This window comes from Globicephala melas, chromosome 3 (assembly GCF_963455315.2).
Source record: "Globicephala melas chromosome 3, mGloMel1.2, whole genome shotgun sequence".
In the NCBI taxonomy this organism is placed as follows: domain Eukaryota; kingdom Metazoa; phylum Chordata; class Mammalia; order Artiodactyla; family Delphinidae; genus Globicephala; species Globicephala melas.
The window spans coordinates 58882087-58895646 of NC_083316.1; the positions used below are offsets into that span (position 1 = coordinate 58882087).

Consider the following 13560-nt stretch of genomic DNA (forward strand, 5'->3'; position numbering starts at 1 on the left):
CAGAGAAAGACAAATACTGTATGATCTCACTTACATGTGGAATCTAAAACAAAAAAACAAAAAATCAAAAAAACAAAAACCCTAAACTAATAGATACAGAGAACAGACTAGTTCTGGAGGTAGGAGACGGTGTGGGTGGGTGAAATGGGTGAAGGTGGTCAAAAGGTACAAACTTCCAGTTATAAGATAAATAAGTCCAGGGGATGTAATGTACAGCATGGTGACTATAGTTAATAATACTGTATTGTACATTTGAGAAGTTGCTAAGAGAGTAGACCTTAAAAGTTCTCATCACAAGAGAAAAAATTTGTAACTATGTGTGGTGAGAGATGTTAAAGAAAGAAAATTAGCATTAAGCTAAAATACAACAATTTCCCATTATTTTGTCTTAAAAAAAGAAAGTAAAAGAGTTTTCTGGGGTTTTTTTAAGTTGCAAAATTAATAAAATAACAAAACTGAAAAATAAAGTTCTTTACTTAGAGGTACACTGACTCTAATGTCCCAAACACAGAATTATGTATTAGGTTGGTAGCATACCTGAAATTCTCAGTTGAAGAGTTATTATTTGTTTGATCCTCACAGCCAAGTATTTTGGGTAAAATCTTTTCTGGCATCTTATATATGTCAGCTGTGGGCTTTGCATCTCTGCCTACTTTCAGTCTGGATGATCTCCTTAACACACATGGAGTGTCCTGGTCAGAGCTATTTTCCACTGGCTTTGAATTTCCCTTATTATTTAGTGGATCACAAGAGGTGACATTTTGATGAACCAAAGTTTGCAATCCAAATGGATTTGGGTCTTCTAGACTCTGTAATAAGATGTAAATACATACACAAATAATTACAACAATGCAAAAAAATAAAATAAAATTAGAAGAAATTAAGTTTTATCTTGTCCTTTGATTACACAAAAATACCTTATAAGATGGAAATACAAAAACCCATAGACATATGTGAACATAATGTAAATTTTATCATAGTTAATGTAACAAATGACAATGCAGATTTTTTTTTTTTTTTCAGTATGCGGGCCCCCCCACCGCTGCGGCCCCTCCCGTCGCGGAGTGCAGGCTCTGGATGCGAAGGCCCAGCGGCCATGGCCCACGGGGCCAGCCGCTCCGCGGCATGCGGGATCCTCCCAGACGGGGGCACGAACCCGCGTCCCCTGCATCGGCAGGCGGACTCCCAACCACTTCGCCACCAGGGAAGCCCCGACAATGCAGATTTAAAAGCCTAAGACAAGAAAAGCATAAGTAAATATTATTTTTATCAATATTCATCCTTAAAACTCAAGGATAAACCTAAGGTCACTCTGGGTGCTTTAATTTCATAGGAAATGGGTAGCACGAAATGATGAGAGACACATAAAAAGAGTAGTACTGTCACGCCAGGCCAGATCAGTGTTCTATTCAGCCTAGTATTTTGTTATTTGATAGCAACAGTGATATTTGTGGGATGAGATACTATGTAACTTCCATTATATTGATTTTAAAAGGTTAGCAGTATATCATGAACGGCTCTAACTTCCCCTTAAATCCATTATAGATTTAACTTTTGTGGGGATACATATTTTTATACATATCACGTAAACCTTTCTTGAGCTTATTTATATATCCAGCTTGCAAAGCTTCTCAAGATAACAAGTTTCATATTTTATTTAAAATATTTATTTATTTGGCTGCACCGGGTCTTAGTTGCAGCACACGGGGTCTTTGTTGCCACATGTGGGATCTTCGTTGCGGCATATGGGATCTTTAGTTGTGGCATGCAGGATCTAGTTCCCTGACCAGGGATCGAACCCGGGCCGCTTCCATTGGGAGCGCAGAGTCTTAACAACTGGACCACCAGGGAAGTCCCACAAGTTTCATATTTTTATTATAGCTAAGTAAAAGAGTATTTACTTTGATTTGTTCTAAATCAATCTCTTTTCTACTTCTAAGTAGACTTTTTTTTGAAGACCTCCTAAGTTCATGCTTACTCTATCAATACCAGTCATAATTTCCTACACTTTACTCATATTACCTCTTTTTAGATTAGAATCCTGGAATGTTTAACTTAATCTTCATGCCCTATCCCCATGATTAGTTTCTCTTTTTCTGGATTTTTTAAACATATCATTATATCTGTTTTGAAATTTTTTGACCAGAATTGCATGCAGTATTATTCCAGGTGTGTATGTTATAACCTGAGCTTAGTATAATGTTATTTAAATCTTCCAAGAAATGTTCACAGGAGCATTTTGGTAATAGCCAGAAGGAGGATAGAAAAGAAAAGAAAAAAAAATCCAAATGACCATCATTAGTGAATTGGTTAAATAAATTATATTATTATACACACACACACACACACACACACACACACACACACCCATAGAGTGGAATACCATTCAACAAGTAGAAAGATTTAAGTAGTGCTACTTTTGTTGACACAGAAAGATAACCACGATGTATTATTAAATTTTAAAAACAAATTGCAAAGCATTATGTATAATATAATCCCATTTATATAAAATAAACTTACATAGAATTATGCATAGAAAAAAATGGAGACATGCAGCAAACTGTTAACAATGATTATCTCTGGAAAGTGGAATGTGGGAGACTTCCTCTTACTGTAATGTTTGATTTTTTTTTTTTATAATGAGGATGTGTTACTATTATAATCAGGAAAAAATAAAGATTATTTTTAAAAAGAAAAAAATTGTCAACATGAAAAAGGGACTTGGCAAGTGACAGGCCACTCCAGGGTCTCCAAGCATAATAGTCCAGGAATTCTACACCCAAGAACTGTGTCACCTGACAGTATCCTCAGACACAGTATGCCAAGTTGTACTGAAGCCAGGCATAATTTTCTCCCTCTCCTGGCAGTCCAATTGCATATATTTTACTTCCAACTAGAAACTGATGTGGGTATCTTATCTCTACTCTGCACCTAGGCAGACATAGTGATTTTCTGAGCTAATCGGGAAAATTCTGGTAACAATTTTTTTCCTTCTTCTATATAAGCAATGTAATGATGATATATCTTCTCAGGTTTTCAGAGGAGAAACTTATCTATTTTAACTTTTAACCCCTTGAAAACTCTACCCCGGGAACCTCAATAAAGGTAACTATATGCTTCAAAGTCAAAAAGTATCTTCTGAGTGCTGGTATTTGGGTAGAAGGTTTGAATTTAAAATAAAGTATATGGGCAATGAAGACTTGTTAAAGGTCACTATAAAAGGCAAAATCATAGACTCATACTTGCACTTACTTGCTGCACTGAAAGATGCTTGTCCTGTAGCTCACCTAACTTGGAATCTTGTTCAACTGGTTGAGTAGAACAAAGAGTCTCAAAATTCACCTCTGCTATTTGTGTACAATCTTCATCAGTCTGAGACATACTGGGCTCCACTCCTAAACATTCATTTCCAGCACTGAGACTGGTATCTCCCTCTTTTCTGTGACAGCTGGGTTCCACCTTGGCTTCTGACAACGTGTTTAAGGCTGCTAACGACTCAGCTGGCAATGCATCATCCTTTGAGTTTTCTAGTAAATCTTTGTGACATGTCAAAGGTATTGATATGGAACTCGAAGAATTGCTCAATGGGTTCATCAACTCTTTACATTGAAAATCACTCATTATTCTAATCGGTCTTTCCTCCTGGGTGATTTCTGGTGATGTCAGTAACTTTTCTAAGATAGACACAAAAGTTTCAAGAGAGCTTTCTTCATCTTTGGTTTCTTCAGAAGTCATGGTCAATGTGACGTCCTTGCTAGGCTCCTTCTCTGGCTCTATTAACAAGTTCTCCTTTACAGCAAATGTACCAAGTTCTTTAATAGTAGTACTTGAGAGAAGGCTTATTTCAGGAGAGTCTCTGTCTCTACTTAGTTCCTGTATATTCCAAATAGAATTTACATCATTATTACATATACAAAAAAGTGTTTAAAATGAAAATGTTATAGTTTTCTAGTTCATCATGTTGCTAAGTTACCACCAAAAGCTTTATCAACTTTCCTCCCTTCCATAAATAAAAATACTCTTTATTGGGGCTTCCCTGGTGGCGCAGTGGTTGAGGGTCCGCCTGCCGATGCAGGGGACGTGGGTTCGTGCCCCGGTCCGGGAGGATCCCGCGTGCCGCGGAGCGGCTGGGCCTGTGGGCCGTGGCCGCTGGGCCTGCGTGTCCGGAGCCTGTGCTCCGCAACGCGAGAGGCCACAGCAGTGAGAGGCCCGCGTACCACAAAAAAAAAAAAAAAATACTCTTTATTACTTTCCTATACCAAATTACTAATGACTGTGAACACATGGTTAAACATTTAATAGTAGACCAAGGGTAAAATTGGCCGGGCCATAATTACAGATGGCAAATTATCTATTCAGCTAAGTTTAAATTATCTGGGCTAAGGGAAGACCAGAGATAACATGGATAGTTAAATCAACAGATAATCTAAAAACTTCACTGCAGTTAATAGTTGAAAAATTCTCCCTTGCTAAAAATCCCTATTGAATTTTATTAATTAACCAGGAACAAAATTGGTGTAGTTTCACCTTCCTTTTATTCCCCACCTCTGTAAGCATATGTAAATGTGATGTAAAAAGGCCAAAGGACAGGTGGTCAGGGAGGAGAAAAGGAGAAATGAAAACAGTTCTATGTAAATATTACAAGCTCTGGCTATAAATCAATGGTTCTGACTTATGGTTGTTTTAAACAAAAAACACAAAACTGCAAAACACAAAATGGCTATTATCTTCAAAGACATCACCTTAATAGGTTATACCTGTTCTCACAATATTTCCAATGATCAAAATATTATTAGACTTCCTCTTTTGAAAGCGCTTTCAAAATTGTTTATAAGCCATTCAAGAAAATCAGTCTCAATAACTTAAAAGCATTAAACTTTCTTTCAACATTGAAAACTGTTAATTTGCTTGACCTTAAATATCAGAATGGGTTTCAGTGACTTCTGCCTGTTTCTAAAAATCAAATCCACCTTCACTGACACATCACTCTTCCAGAATGCACTGTAACTTGTAAGCCCTCTAATACTATGATTTGATTTGAGTAAGGGAAGTGAAAACCATTTTATTCTCCCTCTCTTCCTTTTCTACCTGCCACCATTTATATTCTCTGTACATAGCATCCAGAGCTTAATAAGATATATTTATTAGCAATGCAAACTATAATTTGCTCAGAAAGATAAAAGAAATTTAGAAGGAATTGAAGAACTGGATCCTATCCATTCTTGAAGTCATGTTCAAGATCTCCCTCTTATCTGAAGTCCTTATACCTACTAAATTCAAGGCCTTAGATCTAATAAAGTATATATATGTGTGTGTATATATATATATATATAGAACTCTGCCCTAAAGGAAATTAATTCCTAAATTAAGATTGAAGGCATTAATACATAAGACATTAAATAAACTATAAATCGTGCTTCGCTGCTGGCGCAGTGGTTGAGAGTCCGCCTGCTGATGCAGCAGACGCAGGTTCGTGCCCCGGTCTGGGAAGATCCCACATGCCGCTGAGCCTGTGTGTCTGGAGCCTGTGCTCCGCAACAGGAGAGGCCACAACAGTGAGAGGCCCGCGTACCGCAAAAAAAATAAATAAATAAATAAATAAACAAACTATAAATAATGTCAAAAACACTGCATGAACTCAAATGAATGGCATAAACCATAGCCCTAGTGTAACAAGAATAAGTTTTCTGGGGGGAAAGAAATGGAGGCAGTGAAGGGTTTTCAAGATTGCCTGAAAAATGCTCGGTTAAACAAAGTTAAACAGATTTATTTACTACAAGACTTTTCAAAACGTGCACTGTAAATCTCTGAGGAGACTTTAGGATACAGTGTTCTCTAAACTTCTTTGTTCAAAAAAATCCTTTATTCTCAAAGATCTATTAATGTCACAGGAGGCAAGTGATAGGGAAATACTGATACAGTGAATAAGCAATGTTAAAGAGGGAGCAATTACTTTGGTCAAGATCACCACAGTCATCTGAGACAGATCCAAAGAGGAGAAGGAACTTAAGCCAGAAATTAATGATTTGTGAAGGTGTAAAAGTAGGAAAAACACGTATTTCTTAAGCACCAACTAGGTACCAAACACCGTGAGCCATCACTGCTCTCAGTCCTCACTATAATCCTATGAAATGAGTATCACTTTCTGTATATTACACATGTAAATGACACACTTGCCCTTGGAACACAACCTATGTGGTTCCAAATTTTATGCTCTTTCCCTTGCTTTCTGACTCCTGACTTAAACAAAGGCATGGAGGTGGGAATGTGTAAGGTATACCTGAGATGAAGTAAGCTACAGGTGTATGACAGGGTTGGCCTGGGGAGGTCCTTGATTGTTGGAGTCTGTTATGGGCAGAGACAATCTTATAGTCCTCTGATTTCCCATAGCACCAAGCAGAAAGCAAAGCCAAAACAAGCCCTCAGGTACATGGTTACTGACTAGTAACTGGAAGATGGGAAAGCAGTATCCAGCAGGAAATATTAAAGGAACAAGGGTAATAGACAAAGCAACAGAAGGCATTTTTGCTATTACATCTCAGCAACTACTTTGATATTAAATTATATGCTTCTCCTCTAGATAAAGAATAAAAGACTTATAATGCTAGATAAGAAACACAGATCAAGAAAATTCTATTTCATTAGAGATAAGGAAGAATAAATACTGAAATGGGTCTCCACTACAGATATAAGAAAAGTGTCCTCGCGCTTTCTGTCTGACTGTGGCAGCCCAGACTGAATGCGGGAATGCAGGGAAAAATTTTTTGCAACTCGCAAAAAAACCTGTGAACAGTGAAAGCCTGCTTTATTCAAAAGACAGATATACAAGAGTTTACGAGAAAGGTACTGGAAAATTATTCCCCTTAAAAAAAAACAAAAACACTGAAATGGGTTGTTACACAATTCTATCTATTGAAATGGTTTAGTCATATTCCTGCCTAGGGGAAAACTTAAATGAACTTGATACTTTAAGCAACATAATGTTTTTAAAAAAATCTAAACCCAAGATTTGAATAGCTAATTTCTATTATACAGACCAACCTTTTCTGGGTGTGTTAACACTTTAGGATCTTCAGCCTCAGGTCCTAGAAGATAACATTATATGTTTTCATTCCAGTTTTATTAAAGCATTAAAACATATTGTCTCACTCAGCATTTCTTAATCATATAACTTGAAATGACTCCCTCATTCATGTGATATATCAAATATTTAATAAATATTATACCAATTTATTGATATAAAAGTATGTTGGCAATAAAATTATGAAATTCTTCCATTCCTTAAAAAAATATTTCACATGAAGCCAGGTAATATTATAATTGTTTGGAATTAGTTTAGTTAAAAACCAACCTCTCTACTTTGGCTGAGTTATCCTAAGTATTCGCAACTACATGGAAAAATCATATCTACTTTCTCTGTGTCATTATCATCTCCATTATAGGTAACAGAATTTAAATGAATTCATGCTGTTGAGTTAGGCATAAAAAGGAACATTCATGTAGCGGCCAAAAGGAATCAGGAGATGTCCTAAAGGTACATGTATCAACAAGTCTCTATTTCTTAAAGTTATTAAAAATTTTTAAACATTCTACGATAGTTGCTTTTTTTCCCTGTATTGAGACTACCTTTTGAACACTACTAACATTTTTTGAGTATCATTATGAACTCATGATTTTTTTTTTCACAAACTTATTTCCATGAACCAAAATCATGTTAGTTTTTTTCCCCAGCTAATTTGTCACAGGTTGGCCAGTGGGAGCACAATTGACCTAGCTCTTTACCCTTTTAGCACTGCCCCCTGACATCCTTGAAAGTATTTTTGTTTTCCAACAATGGTAAGATTTTCAGATCCATCCTAATATCTTCAAGCTCCAAGACAGATCAGCTATCCTTTTAGGATCCCTGGTTTGCTTGGCATTTGTACACCCATAGCACCCATACACCTGGCACTTAGCAGGCTCAATAAATATTTGTTAAAATAATGAATAAATAATATTACAGACCAAAATCCAGGCACTAGGAGTGCATGCAAGAGTTGGTGATGGCGTTAAGTGGTACTGCTATTGTTGTAGTAGCAACAGATCAGAAGACAGAGATTTTAAAACTTAGCTTTTCAACTTCAAGTATCACGTCCTTGTGCCTTTTCTTATAATACAAAGTTTCAATGACCACTAAGAATATTTACTACACTGTCATACAACACACATAGGTGGCACTTCAGAGTGAAAGACAGCTACCCTCTAATACAGCTGAAATCAAGTAAATGGCCTGCCTAACTGCCAGTCAAGAAAGACATGACATACATATTAAGAATGCTATGAATAGAGAAAACAAACATTGTTTTCAAATTTGAGCCCCCAAATTACAAGTCAAAAAAGTAGATGTGGAGGAGTAGGTACTGACTGCACCTGAGCTCTTTGCATATGGGCAACTTTAAGCAGCACGATTCCACGGTCAACAGCAACACTGATTTCATATGTAAAAATGTATGGAAGCAATGTATAGTAGACCAGCCTAGTTGTAAATAAATCCATATCTAATTAAGCCTTCTATTTTTAGGCAAAGACAAATTCACTTTATATGACTCTACTCATCAAAGTGTACCTTGAATACTCTGGTGGTTCAGTGAAAGTTCAGCCTGGGGAAATGACACAGTGAACGCTGGACAACTTTTTCTAATCCTAAAAAAAAAAAAAATCAATCAATTAATTAATAAATACATATAAAGTTTCAAATGGAAAAAACCCCACTATTTCTCATTCAGATACAATTTAAACTTCTTTTTAATTTAAAGGAATTTCAAATAGGATCAACTTTTTTTACTCCAATTACTAGCAATTTGTTAACATTTAAATTTCAAATGGCTGCAAAAATGGAGAGAGCCAAAAAAATTAAGGAATGAACTTTAGGAGTGTAGACAAGCTAAACTACATTTAGGTCTGAAAGTAACTTTGGAGATGACTGTCTACCAAATAGAAAGGTGGAGTGAGAGAGAAAAATTGGTCCTAATTTATGAAGCTTGACTACTTAAATCCTCAAATACACTGAAAGTTTGTCATTATAGCTTGAGATGTAAGTGAAAGTCACTCATGAGAAAATTCTCAGACATTATTTACCTTTCTTGTATTTCACAGCAAGGGAAAAAAAGGTAGGAACTACTGAAGGGAAGAGGTTGTGAGCAAAATAAAGGTCAAGCCTAATCTACAATTTTGATCATCTACCCTGGGATAATTAAAAGTTGACTGTAAGCTGGGACGAAGTAAGAAAGTAGCGTTGGCATATATACACTACCAAATGTAAAATAGATAGCTAGTGGGAAGCAGGTGCATGGCACAGGGAGATCAGCTCGGTGCTTTGCAACCACCTAGAGGGTGTGGATAAGGAGGGTGGGAGGGAGACGCAATAGAGGGGATATGGGGATATATGTATATGTATAGCTGATTCACTTTGTTATACAGCAGAAAATAACACAACACTGTAAAGCAATTATACTCCAATAAAGATGTTTAAAAAAAGTTGATTGAAGAAAAGTAATCAGTTAACTATTTTTTTCTCAATCTAATTTACTATACAAATGCAATCAAGATATCTTCCTTTAAAAAAAAAAAAGCCTCTTGTTCCAGTTGTTTTAAGAACAGTTTTTATGAACCAGGCATAGCTACTTGAATCCTAAGCAAGAATAATAAATTGAACATTCTCTCCTGCCTAAAAAAATAGAAGTGATCAGTATAAGCTATCTTGAAAATGAATCTGCTCATATAGAATAATTTCTATGAGGCAAATAGAAAAGAATGTCATTTTTTCCCCTAAAACATGATTCTTTGAGTACAAGCTGATTTAAAATAAAACAAAATCGTAGTTTGAATCAACAGCAGAATTTTTTCCTTAATTATAAAAGAGAATTTAACACAGAAGTTTTGAAAATAGAGCAAACTTTCATCTAAGGTATTAAAAAATAATTATTTATATTAGGCAAGACTGCAAACAACATACATGTCCAATATTAGCGAAATGATTAAATGAATTACAGTATAGTAAGTTATACAATGAAATATTATAAGGCCATTAAAATTCATGTTTTTACAAAATATTAATGATGTGAAATAATAATTATGATAAACACTACTTAAAATTTGAAAACAGGGGTAATCCCCTGGTGGTCCAGTGGTTAGGAGGCTGGGCTTCCACTGCAGGGGGCTTGGTTTCGATCCCTGGTCAGGGACCCAAGATCCCACAAGCTGCGTGGTGTGGCAGAAAAAAAAAAGAAAGAAAGAAAGAAAAAAAACAGGAAACAAAAGTATCTGCAGAATAATCCCAATTTTGTAGAAAATATGAACAAAACAAAAATATATAGAAAGCCTAAAATAAAATGTACCAAAATGTTAACAATGGTTCTCTCCAGGCTGTGAGACCATGGATGCTGCATTAGTCTTTCTTAGTCTTTTCTCTTTTTCCATTTCTGTAGATGAACTTATATTGCTGATATATTCAGTAAAAGGATTATTTTAAAATAGTGATTCTCAAACTTTTGGTCTTTGGACTCCTTTACACTCTTAAAACTTAGTGAGGAACTCAAAGAGCTTTTGTTCATGTGGCTTCTATTTATTTATATTTACATATTAGAAATTAAAATGGAGAAAAATGTTAAATAATCATTAATTTTTAAGTAACAGTAATAATCCAATATATTATTATATTGTTATGAAACATTTTTGCATTTTCCAAAATGAAAAAAAATTTAGTGAGAAAGTGGCACTGTTTCACATTTAAAAAAATCTCTTTAATGTATGGCTTAATGCAAGACAGCTGCCACCTGAACTGCTACAACACATTCAATCTTTTGCGATATATATATATATATATATATATATATATATATATATATATATATATTTTTTTTTTTTTTGCGGTATGCTGGCTTCTCACTGTTGTGGCCTCTTCCGTTGCGGACACAGGCTCTGGACGTGCAGGCTCAGCGGCCATGGCTCATGGGCCCAGCTGCTCCACAGCACATGGGATCCTCCCGGACCGGGGCACGAACCCGTGTCCCCTGCATCGGCAGGCGGACTCTCAACCACTATGCCACCAGGGAAGCCCTGTGATATATTTTTTTATTTGAAGTATATTACAAAAATCTGGCCTTATACAGATATGCAGTTGGAAAAGGAAGGAGTACTTTAGCAGCCTTTTAGGATAATAGTGCATATTCTTTTTAGATAACATACCAAAACTCTAAAAGCAATAATTTCCTTAAAGGTTACTGGAAATGTGAAAATTGAAACAAAATCAATGAACTTTTATATTGGTCTACGCTGCACTTTGAACGGATCTTTTACTTGTCTGTGGGTGATGCTGTGACATTATGCATTGGTCTTTCAGAAAATACTGATTTGCTGAGTTATGCAGCTCTTCCCTATATTGATCTATTTCATCATAAAAATCTCAAAAAGGTCACCTTTGTAAATATTTCCACTGATCTTACCAGAAAGTTCAAGAAAATGTCTGCCATATACTCCACTGTGAATAAACAGTTTGTTAGTTATTCTTCCAAGTTAAAAAAAAAGGTGAAACTATTTTTTTTTTACTAATCTTATAACTCAAACAAGTGCACAAGTGCTCTTCTTAAGACAACTATCACACTTTACACAGAAGCGTAAAAAGATATATATTCAAGGGTAGAAATTTAATAAAACTAATAACTTTTCTGCTTCATCAAATGCACTAAGTAAAACTGGCCTTTTTTTTTTTTAAACCGCTGGTACATGGCTGTGAAAAATACGGTGACTACCAGTCCTATTTGGTGTCACTGCCCTGATGCCTACTAAGGCTCCAGCTTTTTATCCACCATTTGCTTTAGCACTGTAAGTGCAAATGTCAATACCATAAAATAGGCAAATAATGTGTTAGCATTATTATCAAAATAGTTTTGACCTCACAGATCCTCTGGGAAGAGCCTCAGGGACTCCCAGGGGGTCCACAGGCTTTACTTTGAGAACCATTGTTTATAAAAAAATTGAAAGGATAAGGTCTCTTTAAGTATAATAGTTCTATGAAAGTCTAATTTCAATAAGCTCTACAAATTCTTCCCTCATGCTATGCTATAAATTTGTTTTTTAAGTAATATTAGAGAATCAACTGATTCAGTCTTTCTCATGCAATGAAACTTATCTACAATGTTTGTAAAATAACATATATTTATGTTGCTAAAGGGACAATTATTCAAAAATATACAATAACTCTAAAACTCTCAAGAAAAAGAACACTTATTTTATATGTATAAAATGACAAAAAATATCTATAATATAATAATGCCCAAAAACATTATACTTACTGTAACGGAGCTTCATTTTGTTCCATTTCATCTTGAGGTTGCTAGAAAGAAAGAACAGTAGTTTTTTCCAACTAAGGAATACTAAGCTAATACAACAAGCTAAAAATTTAACATTTAAGATATGTTATTCTTTCTTAGAATCTTTTTTTATTGTGGTAAAATATGTAAAACATAAAATTCACCGTTTTGACCATTTAAAGTTCTGTGGCATTATGAACATTCCCATTGATGTACAATCAACACCAACATCCATTTCCAGAACTTTTTCATTTTCCCTAACTGAAAGTCCATACCTATTTAAACACTAACTCCCCATTTACTCCTCTCCCAACCCCTGGCATCCATGATTCTTTCTGTCTCTGTTTTGACTACTCTAAGTGCCTCATATAAAAGGAACCATACAATATTTGTCCTTTCGTGACTGGCTTATTTCACTTAGTAATGATGTCTTCAAGGTTCATCCTTGTTGTAGCATGTATCAGCATTTCTTTCCTTTCTCAGGCTAAATAATATTCCATTGTATGTATGTACCACATTTCATTTATCTACTCATCTATTAATGGACACCTGGGTTGCTTCCACCTTTTGGCTATTGTGAGTAATGCGTCTATGAGTGTGGGTATACAAATATATTTTCGAGTCCCTGCTTTCACTTATTTTGGGTATATAACCAGAAGTGGAATTTCTGGATCATATGGTAATTATGTTTAATTTTTTGAGGAATCACCATACCATTTTCCATAGCAGCTGTACCATTTCATTCTACATTTCCCACCAGCAATGAGCAAGAATTCCAATTTTTCCATATTCTCATCAATACTTGTTATTTTGTTTTGGTAATAGCCATCCTGATGAGTGTGAGATGGTATTTCATCATGGTTCTGATGTGCATTTCCATAATGGTTAAAGATGCTGAGTATCTTTTCATATGCTTATTAGCCATTTGTATGTCTCTTTTTTTTTTTGGCCACGCTGCAGTGGCTTGTGGGATTTTAGTTCCCCAACCAAGGATCGAACCTGGGTCCCAGCAGTGAAAGCGCCAAGTCCTAACCACTGGACCACCAGGGAATTCCCTACATCTTCTTTACTAAATGTCAATTTATGTCCTTCTCCCATTTTTTAATTAGTTGTTTGTTGCTGTTGAGTTATAAGAGTCTCCATATACTCTGTGTATCAATCCTTTATCAGATATATGATTTACAAATAATATTTTCTCCCTTTCTTTGAG

The 13560-nt window shown here is 35.4% G+C and overlaps 1 protein-coding gene across 1 annotated transcript in view; it reads right to left on the reverse strand.

Annotated features, from left to right (window-relative positions):
* Positions 1 to 13560, reverse strand: part of ANKRD31 (ankyrin repeat domain 31) — a 130081-nt gene that overhangs the window by 97605 nt on the left and 18916 nt on the right. The window contains exons 4-8 of the mRNA XM_030845913.2: positions 12333 to 12373; positions 8606 to 8682; positions 7042 to 7085; positions 3253 to 3873; positions 538 to 809 (exon numbers count right to left, since the gene is read on the reverse strand). Of these exons, the coding sequence (XP_030701773.2) occupies positions 538 to 809; positions 3253 to 3873; positions 7042 to 7085; positions 8606 to 8682; positions 12333 to 12373 (1055 nt within the window). The remainder of the gene's footprint in view (positions 1 to 537; positions 810 to 3252; positions 3874 to 7041; positions 7086 to 8605; positions 8683 to 12332; positions 12374 to 13560) is intronic.